This window comes from Chiloscyllium punctatum, chromosome 4, assembly GCF_047496795.1.
Source record: "Chiloscyllium punctatum isolate Juve2018m chromosome 4, sChiPun1.3, whole genome shotgun sequence".
Taxonomy (NCBI): domain Eukaryota; kingdom Metazoa; phylum Chordata; class Chondrichthyes; order Orectolobiformes; family Hemiscylliidae; genus Chiloscyllium; species Chiloscyllium punctatum.
Window position 1 is genome coordinate 88,040,205 of NC_092742.1, and position 12,956 is coordinate 88,053,160.

General features: G+C 45.4%; 1 protein-coding gene across 1 annotated transcript in view; it reads right to left on the reverse strand.

Annotated features, from left to right (window-relative positions):
- Positions 1-12,956, reverse strand: part of LOC140476509 (bcl-2-modifying factor-like) — a 179,174-nt gene that overhangs the window by 18,140 nt on the left and 148,078 nt on the right. Inside the window, exon 3 of the mRNA XM_072569248.1 lies at positions 2,455-2,639. Coding sequence (XP_072425349.1) covers positions 2,455-2,639 — 185 coding nt within the window. The remainder of the gene's footprint in view (positions 1-2,454; positions 2,640-12,956) is intronic.

Genomic DNA, 12,956 nt, shown 5'->3' on the forward strand with positions numbered 1-12,956 from the left:
GTCATGCTTAGATCCACTAAGAAGGAATTGAATATAGGATCAAAATACATCAACCTGCAGGGTTTTTGTGAGGCAGTCTTCATACGTTCAAGTTTCTCAAAGGAAGATTCCACGCTAATATAGCGCGGTGATGACTGCCCAACATAGAGTTTCACTTGCAACTCCACAGGTAATGCAACAGCGAGATGTGAACCCACAACCCTACTATTGTGGCACAGTCAATGCTTTGGACGTACAGCCAGGAGGATGGGAAGTCTGGGGCCAAATTGCCAGCAGAACAACAATCTCCAAAATAATCGATTTTGGGTCAAATACGTGACGGTGAGTACAGGTGAGAAAGATGCTTTGCCCCAACCAAATACATCTGAGGTCAACAAGAATCAAAACTGTTCAATCTTTTAGTGATAGATGGATGGAGAAAGGAGAGAGGGAGATGGATGAATAGGAGAGGGAGAGATGCTGAGAGAGAGAGGAAGACAGAGAGACGGAGACAGAGAGGGACATGAAGAGACGGATTATAATTCAGGAAGTGTGGAAGTAGCTTTTTTAGCTGCATCTGATCAGAGAATGTTTCATGAGAGCAGTGCGTCATTATAAAATATATCCAATTCTCCAGTATCCAACTTCTAACTAACGGAAGCAAACATCACTGATGTGCTGGACACATGCAAACTCTGTAATTTTTTAAACTAGTATCCTGCAGCCTAGAATCCAATTGCAGTCAATTGCCCCTGGTGCCAGCTCTTTGATACAACTAATTCAATGAACCATACCCTCGCCACTGCTCACCCATTACCACATTACAAGGTGCAGTGCAAAACTCAAGAGAGAGAGATTGGAACCATATCCTCGTGTTGAAATATAACTAATACAATGTGCTAAATGTTTTCCATTAGAAACCAGAATCAATTGTTACAAAACGTTCAGTTGAGGTTTTCATAAATAAAAAGCACAAAGAAACCACAAATTTTAGGTTTCATCTTGCCTGTTGCAGGTATTATTCCAGGTTTACTAAGGACTGTAGTGTTTACCTTTTTATAATACTAGCTGTTTGGCTACACACACACACACACACACCTCTTATCCTTCTATCCATTTATAACCAAGCATGCCAAGTGTCATTGCCTGGCACGCCGCCCTGTGCCCTGGCTCAGAACTTGGATTATTAATGCTATTTACGAACTGTTGTCACAGGCTGCGTAAATGTTCTCTGTGCTTCAAGTGGAGCTACCTGCACCTCCCACCAACGCACACGCTCTTCAGGTCAAACTGGAACATCCAATTACATGAGATGGGTCAATGAAATATGAAGTAAAGCAAGTAGTGACTGTCCCTGAGCATTGTGTTGGGAAAAAAAATATTCTTGAGGGTCATTCATATCCCTGGCTGTACAGTATTCAGAGGCACTTTTAGGCTATTTACAGTCAAGCACTGTGAGTAAAGGAAGGAATCCCTTCCCCTTTACAGTCACAGAATAGTATTCTAGTACAAGTAAAATTCTAGCCTCAGTAATCAGCCCACACAAACACACTGTGTTACTGACTGTCTCTCTACTGACCGAGTATTCCACAGATTCACCACAGCCCAAGTGAAGAAATTTCTGTTGATATCAGTCTGAAATGGTCTACCCTTTATCCAGATAGTAATTTCCTTCATCTCTCCTTCTCAATAGACCCTTCCTTGCCTACAGTTTTTGGGATGTAACTTGCGTCTTCTTCTGTGAAATCAGGACTAAAGTAGCTTTCTTAGTTCCACTGAGTTTTCCTTTTCTCTCTGAAATCAATTCTCCCGTTTTGTGCTTTAAGAAAGCATTTATGTTCGCTAATCTTTTTAAATTTTTAACATACTTTTAAAAGCATTTACAGTCCACACTGTTGTGTTCCTTGCGAGTTTACTCTCATAGTCTATTATTCCCCACTTCATTCATTTCTTAGACCTCTTTTACAGAATTCAAAACTGCTCCCAATCCTCAGGCAACTTTATATGCTCTCTCTTTATATCTAATCTTACTCTTACTTTCTTGTGTTAGCCAACTTTGGATCACTTTTCCTGTTGTAGGCTTTGCGCCAGAAATGAATGTATAGCTATTGAAATACATGCATTAGTTCATTAAATATTAGCCATCACTTATCCACTGTCATGCTGTCAACCCCTTCACATGATCGCTCAGTGGCCACTCTTCCCAGAGCACTTAGTGTTACTGACTATCTCTACTGGTCCTTCACGATACAGACAGGTTTAGTGACAAAATATTTCACTGTTCCGATAAACTACAGTTGCTTTGGGCCAATGCATTCCAAGGTTGCATTCAATGTCCATAGGTGTGAGAGAAAGGGCTCATTGGTGACCATGTCAAAAGGAGGCAGAATAACCAACTGCACAGCTCCAGCACATCAAATCACAATCGGTGTTATCTATGTATGATCGCTCCTCATTTCACAGTTTATGACCTACCCTCTCCATGTAGGAGCTATGGAACTGATCCCCAATCTGCTGCAGTTTCCGTCCAATCCGAATCTCCACTCTCTCCTCAGGCTGTGCATCCATCTGTAGCACATTCTCCCGATCATGATGGGGTGCTGTGCTGGCCCGCGGCACTTCAAAGACCTCAGTAAAATTCAGGCGATACGCTGCACTGCCTGCAGGAAAGTACAACAAATCGTAACTCAAGATGTTTGTCAATGTCTCCCCCTCACCCCAATTCATTCTCTGCCTTGCTCTCCAAGGAATCCCTCGAAGCGAAAACAAGAGAAATCTGCTTTTGTGATTTGGCAAAATCCTAATCAATATTTCCACATGTTCACCAGGTGAAACAAGTGAAAGCTGTTCACATTCTCCAGCATTGTTCATGTCTCACCTCACTGGATGGGTGCAATCATGGGTGTTAAGGTGGGAGGGCATGACTTGAGTCATGCTGATATCACTGATTCAGGGCATACATGAGTCTCCCTTCATAACGAAACAATTCATTTAAAGGACTGCCCATTTACAATGGTCCTCCTCCACATGACACACACAGACTCACACGCACACACAGACATACACACACACACACACACACACACACACACGCACACACACACACACACACACACACAGACACACACTCAGAAACACACTCACACACAGACACACACAGACAGACCAACACACTCACACAGACTCAGACAACACAGACTCAGACACACACACACAGACTCACACAAACACAGACACTCACACATACACACAGAGACACGCACACACTCATACACACAGACACAAACATACACAGACACACACAAACACACACACTCACACAGGCACATACACACACACACAGACACACACACACACACAGACACACAGACTCACACACACACAGACACAAACAGACACACACACAAACACAGACACAGACACAAACACAGACACACACACTTAGACACAGACACACACACACTCACACAGACACAGACACACACTCACACACACAGACACACACTCACGCACAGACACACACTCACGCACAGACACACACACACACAGACACACACACACGCACAGACACACACACACACACAGACATAGACACACACACACACACGCACAGACACACACACTCACACACATGGACACACACACTCACACACACACTCCCACAAACACACACGCGCACATACACAGGCATAGACACCCAGGCACACAGACACACTCACACACACTCCTACACAGGCACAGACACACACACAGGCACAGTCGCACACTCACACACACAGGCACTCACAGATACAGGCACTCACAGACACACACGCGCACACACACATATGCATACCCACACACACAGATACACACACTCAGATACACACACTCACAGGTACACAAACACAGATACACACACAGACACACACACACAGAGAGGCACACTCTCTCACACACACACAGACACACACACACTCTCTCACACACACACAGACACACACACACTCTCTCACACACACAGACACACACACTCCTAGACACACATATATATATACATATATGTGTGTGTGTGTGTCTGTGAGTGTGAGAGAGTGTGTGAGAGTGTGTGAGAGTGTGTGAGTATATATATATATATAAACACACACAAACAAATGGAGACACAAACAGACTCAAGAAAACCGATCAATGTATGGCATACAGACATATAGGGAGGTACACACACATGTACAAGAATGGGACTCATATATAGACACACGTATGTACAAAACTACACATATGGACACAGACTGACAATTTATATGTGGAGGGATTGGCATTAATGGACATACTAACACACACATTGACATGCACATGTATGTGCAGATATAAATACATAAACCTTCAAACATGGATATATATACATAGACATAGATAGGTATTCAATATGTTTGTGTTTATATGTATACAAATATATAAAGATATACGCACTCACAAACATATACATATGCATTCACGTACACACATTCATATACATACATGCATACACACAAAATTGAGGATTAAACACAAAGATAAGCTGAGCGCTTCAGTTGGTAATGTACCAACCTGTGGTTGGGAAGGCCCAGTTTTAAGACTTACTCCAGGAAGTGTGTTCATCTGGAGTGAATTTCCACATGTTTTCTCACTACTCCTTAGGTGGAGTCAGTGGTATGGTGGTAATGTCACACACAAACACACACATTGACACAAACATACAATACATACACACCTACATTGCACACGCAGTTACACACACACCCTTGCAGCACACGAACTGAAATGAGTAACTTAGTAAGCTTGCTTCAAAGTGAGAGGTCAAAAGTTCTGTCTCGGTTTCTTTTAAACTTCACACAGGATCAGACGCCAGGCTAATGAGAGTCATTCTGATTTGGGCGAAGGTGTGAAAGTCAGAGCGGGTGAGAGAGGAGCAGCTGAGAAGCACAGAGGGGGCGAGCTGATGGACTGTTTCAAGCATCCCAATCTCTGGAGACTGGGAACGCAACAATACTTTTGACGCATGCTCAGTTTCCTACACTCAAACGAGTCCATTCGCATTCCCCAATGCCCTCCCCACAAACTCACTTCACTACCATGCTTGACCAGCTACACTTCCTGTGTGAAAGTAAGCAGTGTGTTTTAAGGGCCTATTCGACCACAGAGTGCATCGCTTGCAACCAATATCCATACATGCTTGTGTTCATGCAGGTGGTAGATGTGCCTTTTCTGTAGAGTGAGGAAAAGTGAAATAGCCTGATCCATCGTCCTACTGCCGCCCTGTGACAGCTTCATAAACTCAACGTAGCCCTTCCACTGGGATTAGGAACTGACTACAAGATCTTTGTTTTATAGCTCAGTATTATACTTATTCAGCCACTGGGGGAGCTCAGGAACCATTCAGAGGACGGGCAAATTGTAATAACACATTAGACTGTATCCAACACACATTCAAAAAATACTCAACACACAGATTAAGCAGACCTAAGAGATAAATTTATCACCACAGTGGCAACTTTTAAGAGTCACTTCATAAGGCTTTTTCTCTCAGGTACAGAACTAGAGGTCTGAGACTCAACCTTATCTTTTTATTTCGCTAAGAGTCAATTTTGTCAGGTTTCATGGAGGCTCTCTCTCTCTCCCTGCAAAGCTAATACAATCTCTCATTATTGACCAAGTTCACATCATTAACTTGTCAACCTCCCTCTATGGTCCTTGCTTTGTTGGGCAGGGAGCAACAGCTGGACTGGGTCCTTTATGCACACCCGCCTACCCTCCCCCCCCTTACCCCCATCAGGACCAATGGTGATGGGCACGACACCACTCCATACCAGCCTGCTCCAAGGTTGCCACCTGGGTTCATGCAGCCTCAGCCATCTGCAACGCTGTCAAAGGTTAATGATCTTCCCACTCCTCCAGCAACCTCCACCATCTGCTGTCTCACACCGCACCCTCACTGTATCCCTACTACTGTACCCCACGACCCCCCCCCTCCCCACTCCCCCCACCTCCACCACCCCCAACAAGGGCCATGTTCAACCACACTCACTTGCAAGCAACACCTCTCCTTGCTCACTCTGCATGCCCTCTGTGCTGCCCGTTCACTCACTCGGGACACCAGTACCAGCAAGCGCTACGCCACTCACTTGCATTCCCCATCAAACCTGACTCTTTCTCATTCCAGGCGCAAAACAGCCCCCGAAAGGACATAAACAAACAAGATGAGTGAGTGGTTGTCTGCTTGACTGATTGACTATCCGGAGCTGACTGAATCCAAGCCCCAGGACTGGTGTTGGGGACTGCCCCTGACTTACTGTGCCGGGACCTCTGCTATGTCTCTTGCTGATCGAGTGCTGACATCTGAGACAAGCGTTCCTGGCTCTGTTTCTGTGCAGCAGCACAGCAGCCCCTTTGTGAGCCAGATATCTCTGGCGGAGGGGTGAGGAGCAAAAAAAACAGGCAAGGTGAGGGAGGGATGCTGTGAGCATCCGAGTCGGCTCAGAGTGAGTGGAGTGTGAAAAGAGCAAGCCAACAGCCCAGGATGGTAGGCTGGTCCAGTCCATCAGCTGGGTGAATGTCTCCCTGAGCTCCGTGCTGCAGCATCACAATGAGAGTTACCAGGGCAGGCACTGAAGTGCAGATGTGGCGGCACGGTGGCTCGGTGGTTAGCACTGCTGCCTCATAGCGCCAGGGACCCGGTTCGATTCTAGCCTTGGGCAACAGTCTGTGTGGAGTTTGCTCATTCTCCCGTGTCTGCGTGGGTGCCCTCTGGGTGCTCTGGTTTTCTCCCACAATGCAAACATGTGCAGGTTAGGTGCGTTAGTCATGCCAAATTGCCCATAGTGTTCAGGGATGTGTGAATTAGCCAGGGGTAAGTGGTGAGTAATAGGGGAGCGGAATGGGTTTGGATTGGGTTACTCTTCGGACTTGTTGGGCCGAAGGGCCCATTTCCACACCGTAGGGATTCTAGAAATGTCCTTTGAGTGGATCGGAGATGTGCCATGTTGGATGCTAATTTCCACGGAAGTGGGATGCACGTCGCTGGAGCCCACTGAGCATTCCTTGAGATGTTGGTGCTCAGTGTCCAACATGGAAATCATTTGGAGTGAGTGGCAAGTCGAAATCCCCAGGTACCAGCCTCAGTCATCAGGCTGAGAATTCTTGCCCTTCAGTTTGCTCAGTGAAGGATGGGAAGCTGTATATTAGTAAAGTGAGCTAACAAGCTCATGAACAGGCAATAATCTTCCTTAACAAACTTTTCATAGAGTCATAGAATCCCTACAGTGTAGAAACAGGCCCTTCAGCCCAACAAGTCCACACCGACTCTCCGAAGATTAACCCACCCAGACCCATTCCCCAACCCTATTATCCACCCCTGACTAATGTACCTCACCTACACATCCCTGAACACTATGGGCAATTTAGCATGGTCAATCCACCTAACTTGCACAGCTTTAGATTGTGGGAGGAAACCCACACAGAAACAGGGAGAATGTGCAAACTCTACACAGACAGTCGCCCAAGGCTGGAATCGAACCCGGGTCCCTGACGCTGTGAGGGAGCAGTGCTAACCACTGAGTCACCTTGGGGCCGCAAACTGCCACGCCACTGTGCTTGCCGCTACCGAGAATCCCCAGAAATGTAGTTAAAAGATGCAGCGAGTTGTTCCCAGTAAGCCTCAGTGCACTTCCTGCTCTATTTATCGCCTCAGCACACATCGTTCAAGGCCCTACAAAATTCCATCCACAAAATCCACATTCTTTTGTTCGTAACCTAGTTTTTAAAATTCCCTTTCTGAACCTCTCTGCTTCACTATCCTTCTCCTCTCCTTTAAGATGGTCCCGACAACATGAATTCCTAACGAATTTGTGAAGAAGGTGATTGGTACGTTTGCCTTTATGGTCAGTGCATTGAGTATATGAGTTGGGAGGCCATGTTGCAGCTATACAGGACGTTGGTGAGGCCACTTTTGGAATATTGTGTGCAATTCTACTCCAGGGAAAGGTTCAGGAAAGATTTACAAGGATGTTGCCAGGGTTGGAGGGTTTGAGCTGTAGGGAGAGGCTGAACAGGCTGGGGCTATTTTCCCCGGAGTGTTGGAGGCTGAGGGAGGATCTTAGAGAGGTTTATGAGAGGCACGGATAGGGTGAATAGCCAAGGTCTTTTTTCCCAAGGTAGAGGAGTCCAAAACTAGAGGGCATAGTTTAAGGTGAGAGGGGAAAGATTTAAAAGTGACCTGAGTGGCAACTTTTTCACACAGATGATGGTGTGTGTATGGAATGATCTGCCAGAGGAAAGGACATCTGGATGGGTACATGAACAGGAAGGGTTTAGAGGGATATGGGACAAACACTTCCAAATGGGACTAGATCAGCTTAGGATATCTGAGTTGGACCGAAGGGTTCACTTCTGTGTTGTGGCGTCTGTGCTAACTTGCTCCAGTATCTCCTCAGTGACAAATTCCATGTCTTTTTAAATGGCCCTGTGAAGTGTTCTGGACCATTTTAACTGTGCTGTTAGCTTTTTGAAAAGAAAGATTTCCTGCACAAACTCAAAATAATGAAATGATATCGAGTGTGGAGAGACCATCACAAGCAGCCTGGAATATTATGAACTTGGGAGATTAATGACTGGATTTGGAAGGCAAACGTGAGCATAAGTACATGACTCTGCCAACAGACTGCTCTGGGACACTGCATCCAGTTAGTAAGCATAAATCCCATGCCAAGGTCAGCATGACTCTGGCAATTAGGGAGGAGATCATTAACCACAGGTTTGTACTGTGTAAATATGAGGAGAGAAGAATAGTCTGGAGGTTGAATGGTCCTTATTTCTCAGAGCCACTCCTGTAACACTTTGCTGGCTGGTATACCTGCTTTCAGAAGACAGCTGCATTCATTCTCTCCTGGAGCACAAGTGGGATCCTCTGGCACTCAGCTCATGGGATCTCCTTGGTGTGTGTGGGGGGGGGAGGGGGGGGGGGGAGTGAGATGGAGGGGGTTGGTGCAGGGGGAACCTTTGTTTTCACTGGGGAGCTTTCCCCTTTTTGGCGGGAGATAGTATGGGTTTAAGGGAGGCTACTCAAGGTGGGGGGCGGGGGGGGGGGGGGGGGGTGGGGTGGTTGTGGGGCATTGAGAAAAGCTTCTGATTGAAATCCTTCACAGCGGCCGTGATGGACAACAGCTCCTCTCCAGGCCACTGGTTTCAAATGCGTTCTTAAGTAAAGTCGAATTAATCGATAAAATATGGGCCCCTCACAAGACTCCAAGAAGCAAGACAGCAAACCTGGAACTAGAGACTGGCAAGGATGTACTGCCCATAAAGGGGGGAACATGTGATGGCGATAAGGCATCTAATTCTGCGAAAAGAAAAAAATTAAGCTGGTCTAACACCCCTTGAGATGTCCAAATGCATTTGAGAACCAATTAAGTTTGTTTGGACTAAAGGTCAGAATCATAAAGATGTACAGCATGGAAACAGACCCTTTGGTCCAACCCGTCCATGCCGACCAGATATCCCAACCCAATCCAGTCCCACCCGCCAGCACCCGGTCCATATCCCTCCAAACCCGTCCTATTCATATACCCATCCAAACACCTCTTAAATGTTGCAATTGTACCAGCCTCCACCACGTCCTCTGGCAGCTCATTCCATACACGTACCACCCTCTGCGTGAAAAAGTTGCCCCTTAGGTCTCTTTTATATCTTTCCACTCTCACCCTAAACCTATGCCCTCTAGTTCTGGACTCCCCGACCCCAGGGAAAAGACTTTGTCTCTTTATCCTATCCATGCCCCTCATGATTTTGTAAACCTCTCTAAGGTCACCCCCCAACCTGCGACACTCCAGGGAAAACAGCCCCAGCCTGTTTAGCCTCTCCCTGTAGCTCAAATCCTCCAACCCTGGCAACATCCTTGTAAATCTTTTCTGAACTCTTTCAAGTTGCACAACATCTTTCCGATAGGAAGGAGACCAGAATTGCACGCAATATTCCAACAGTGGCCTAACCAATGTCCTGTACAGCCGCAACATGACCTCCCAACTCCTGTACTCAATACTCTGACCAATAAAAGAAAGTATACCAAACGCCTTCTTCACTATCCTATCTACCTGTGACTCCACTTTCAAGGAGCTATGAACCTGCACTCCAAGGTCTCTTTGTTCAGCAACACTCCCGAGGACCTTACCATTAAGTGTATAAGTCCTGCTAAGATTTGCTTTCCCAAAATGCAGCACCTCACATTTATCTAAATTAAACTCCATCTGCCACTTCTCAGCCCATTGGCCCATCTGGTCCAGATGCTGTTGTAATCTGAGGTAACCTTCTTCGCTGTCCACTACACCACCAATTTTGGTGTCATCTGCAAACTTACTAACTGTACCTCTTATGCTCATATCCAAATCATTTATATAAATGATGAAAAGTAGAGGACCCAGCACCGATCCTTGTGGCACTCCACTGGTCACAGGCCTCCAGTCTGAAAAACAACCCTCCACCACCACCCTCTGTCTTCTACCTTTTGAGCCAGTTCTGTATCCAAATGGCCAGTTCTCCCTGTATTCCATGAGATCTAACCTTGCTAATCAGTATCCCATGGGGATCCTTGTTGAATGCCTTACTGAAGTCCATATAGATCACATCTACCGCTCTGCCCTCATCAATCCTCTTTGTTACTTCTTCAAAAAACTCAATCAAGTTTGTGAGACATAATTTCCCACGCACAAAGCCATGTTGACTATCCCTAATCAGACCTTGCCTTTCCAAATACATGTACATCCTGTTCCTCAGGATTCTCTCCAACAACTTGCCCACCAATGAGGTTAGGCTCACTGGCCTATAGTTCCCTGGCTTGTCCTTACCACCTTTCTTAAACAGTGGCACCACATTAGCCAACCTCCAGTCTTCTGGCACCTCACCTGTGACTATCGATGATACAAATATCTCAGCAAGAGGCCCAGCAATCACTTCTCTAGCTTCCCACAGAGTTCTAGGGTACACCTGATCAGGTCCTGGGGATTTATCCATCTTTATGCGTTTCGAGACATCCAGCACTTCCTCCTCTGTAATATGGACATTTTGCAAACTGTCACCATCTATTTCCCTACAGTCTATATCTTCCATGTCCTTTTCCACAGTAAATACTGATGCAAAATACCCGTTTGGTATCTCCCCTTTTCTAAGACTCCACACAAAGGCCATTTTGCTGATCTTTGAGGGGCCTTATTCTCTCCCTAGTTACCCTTTTGTACTTAATAGTATTTGTAAAAACCCTTTGGATTCTCCTTAACTCTATTTGCCAAAGCTATCTCATGTCTCCTTTTTGCCCTCCTGATTGCCCTCTTAAGTATACTCCTACTGCCTTTATACTCTTCTAAGGATTCACTCGATCTATCCTGTCTATACCTGACGTATGCTTCCTTCTTTTTCTTAACCAAACCCTCAATTTCTTTGGTCATCCAGCATTCCCTATACCTATCAGCCTTCCCTTTCACTCTGACAGGAACATACTTTCTCTGGATTCTTGTTATCTCATTTCTGAAGGCTTCCCATTTTCCAGCCGTCCCTTTGCCTGCGAACATCTGCCTCCAATCAGCTTTCAAACGTTCTTGCCTAATACTGTCAAAATTAGCCTTCCTCCAGTTTAGAACTTTAGCTTTTAGATCTGGTCTATCCTTTTCCATCACCATTTGTCTTTCATTGTAATGCATGTTTCGTTAGCATAAATTCACTATAACGCAATTGACAAATTGGGGGCATTGTTTCTAAAGCACAAACTTTTAAAATGTGTGTTGGCAGTAACGCAATTACATCACCAACAGTTTAAGTGCCGTTTCCAAAGCATGGTTTTTCTATAACACTATGTGTCTGTGTCTATATATTACAACAATAGTGTGGGGGGCATTGCAGTAAACAAAAGATTTGACATAGATCTCACCTGAATTTAGAGGATGCAACTATTAGTGAAGACTAAGCAAGTTTGGGCTCTTTTCTCCAGAACAGAGAAGAATAAGGTAACCTAATTGAGGCCTTCCAAATGAAGGAATCTTTTGACAGTGCGGGAGGAGAGAAGATTATTTCCAATTGTGGGGAGTCCAAAACTAGGATGGATGGATGGACATTAATAAATCTAGTTAAAAATTCAGGGGTAACTTCAGGAGCATTCATTACCACAGCACAGTTAGGATGCCCAAACAATCATGTCTTTGCATAGTATTGGTGTTGAATTCCACCTCCTATTTCAGCCACTGCGCACTCTACTCACATGAGTAATCGGCTCCGATTTTTCATCCCATGAATGGATGTATTATTTTCCTGTGCCTTATCACTGGGTGCGTGGGATCAGTTCAGTAATGTGAGGTGAAAATGTACAAGAGGTTTAAGACGCGGCCACTGTTTGTGTTGCATGCAGATGATTTTTTGAAAACTGTGGCCACCCACACACTCCAGTGAACAAATGGTATATTTGACATCTGGGTCGGCATTTCAGAAGGGGCTGTCAAGGCTTCAAAGTCTGACTTATATTCCAACACCTCTGGTATTTTTTTGCAAACATGTTTCCTTACCCAACCTGTTTTACAGGTATAACACGCTCAGCTGTAAATGGCAAATAGGAAGGAATGGGAGTGCACAGATAGAAACTGAGTCAGGAGACGTGATCTCCCATCTAGATTGGGGTCATGTTAAATCACCTCTTATTAACACAGTTGGTAGGGGGCGTCTGGATCACAATGCAAAGGTACCATAACATTATGAGGCACACTGGCTAAATCTGTGGCTCCTTCCCATCCAACATATACATATGTTTGTTTGCAATATTACAGATCGCTGCCTCTCCTTTTAACTTCTCAAATTCCACTTACCACTGCCACCAACCCCCCCCCCACCCCAAGTAAAAATTATTTGGTTGGACACTTAGCTCTCCCAGTGTTCGATTAGACCATCTCTAATCTATATCTAAACTCCATTTGCTCAGCTTTGTTCCA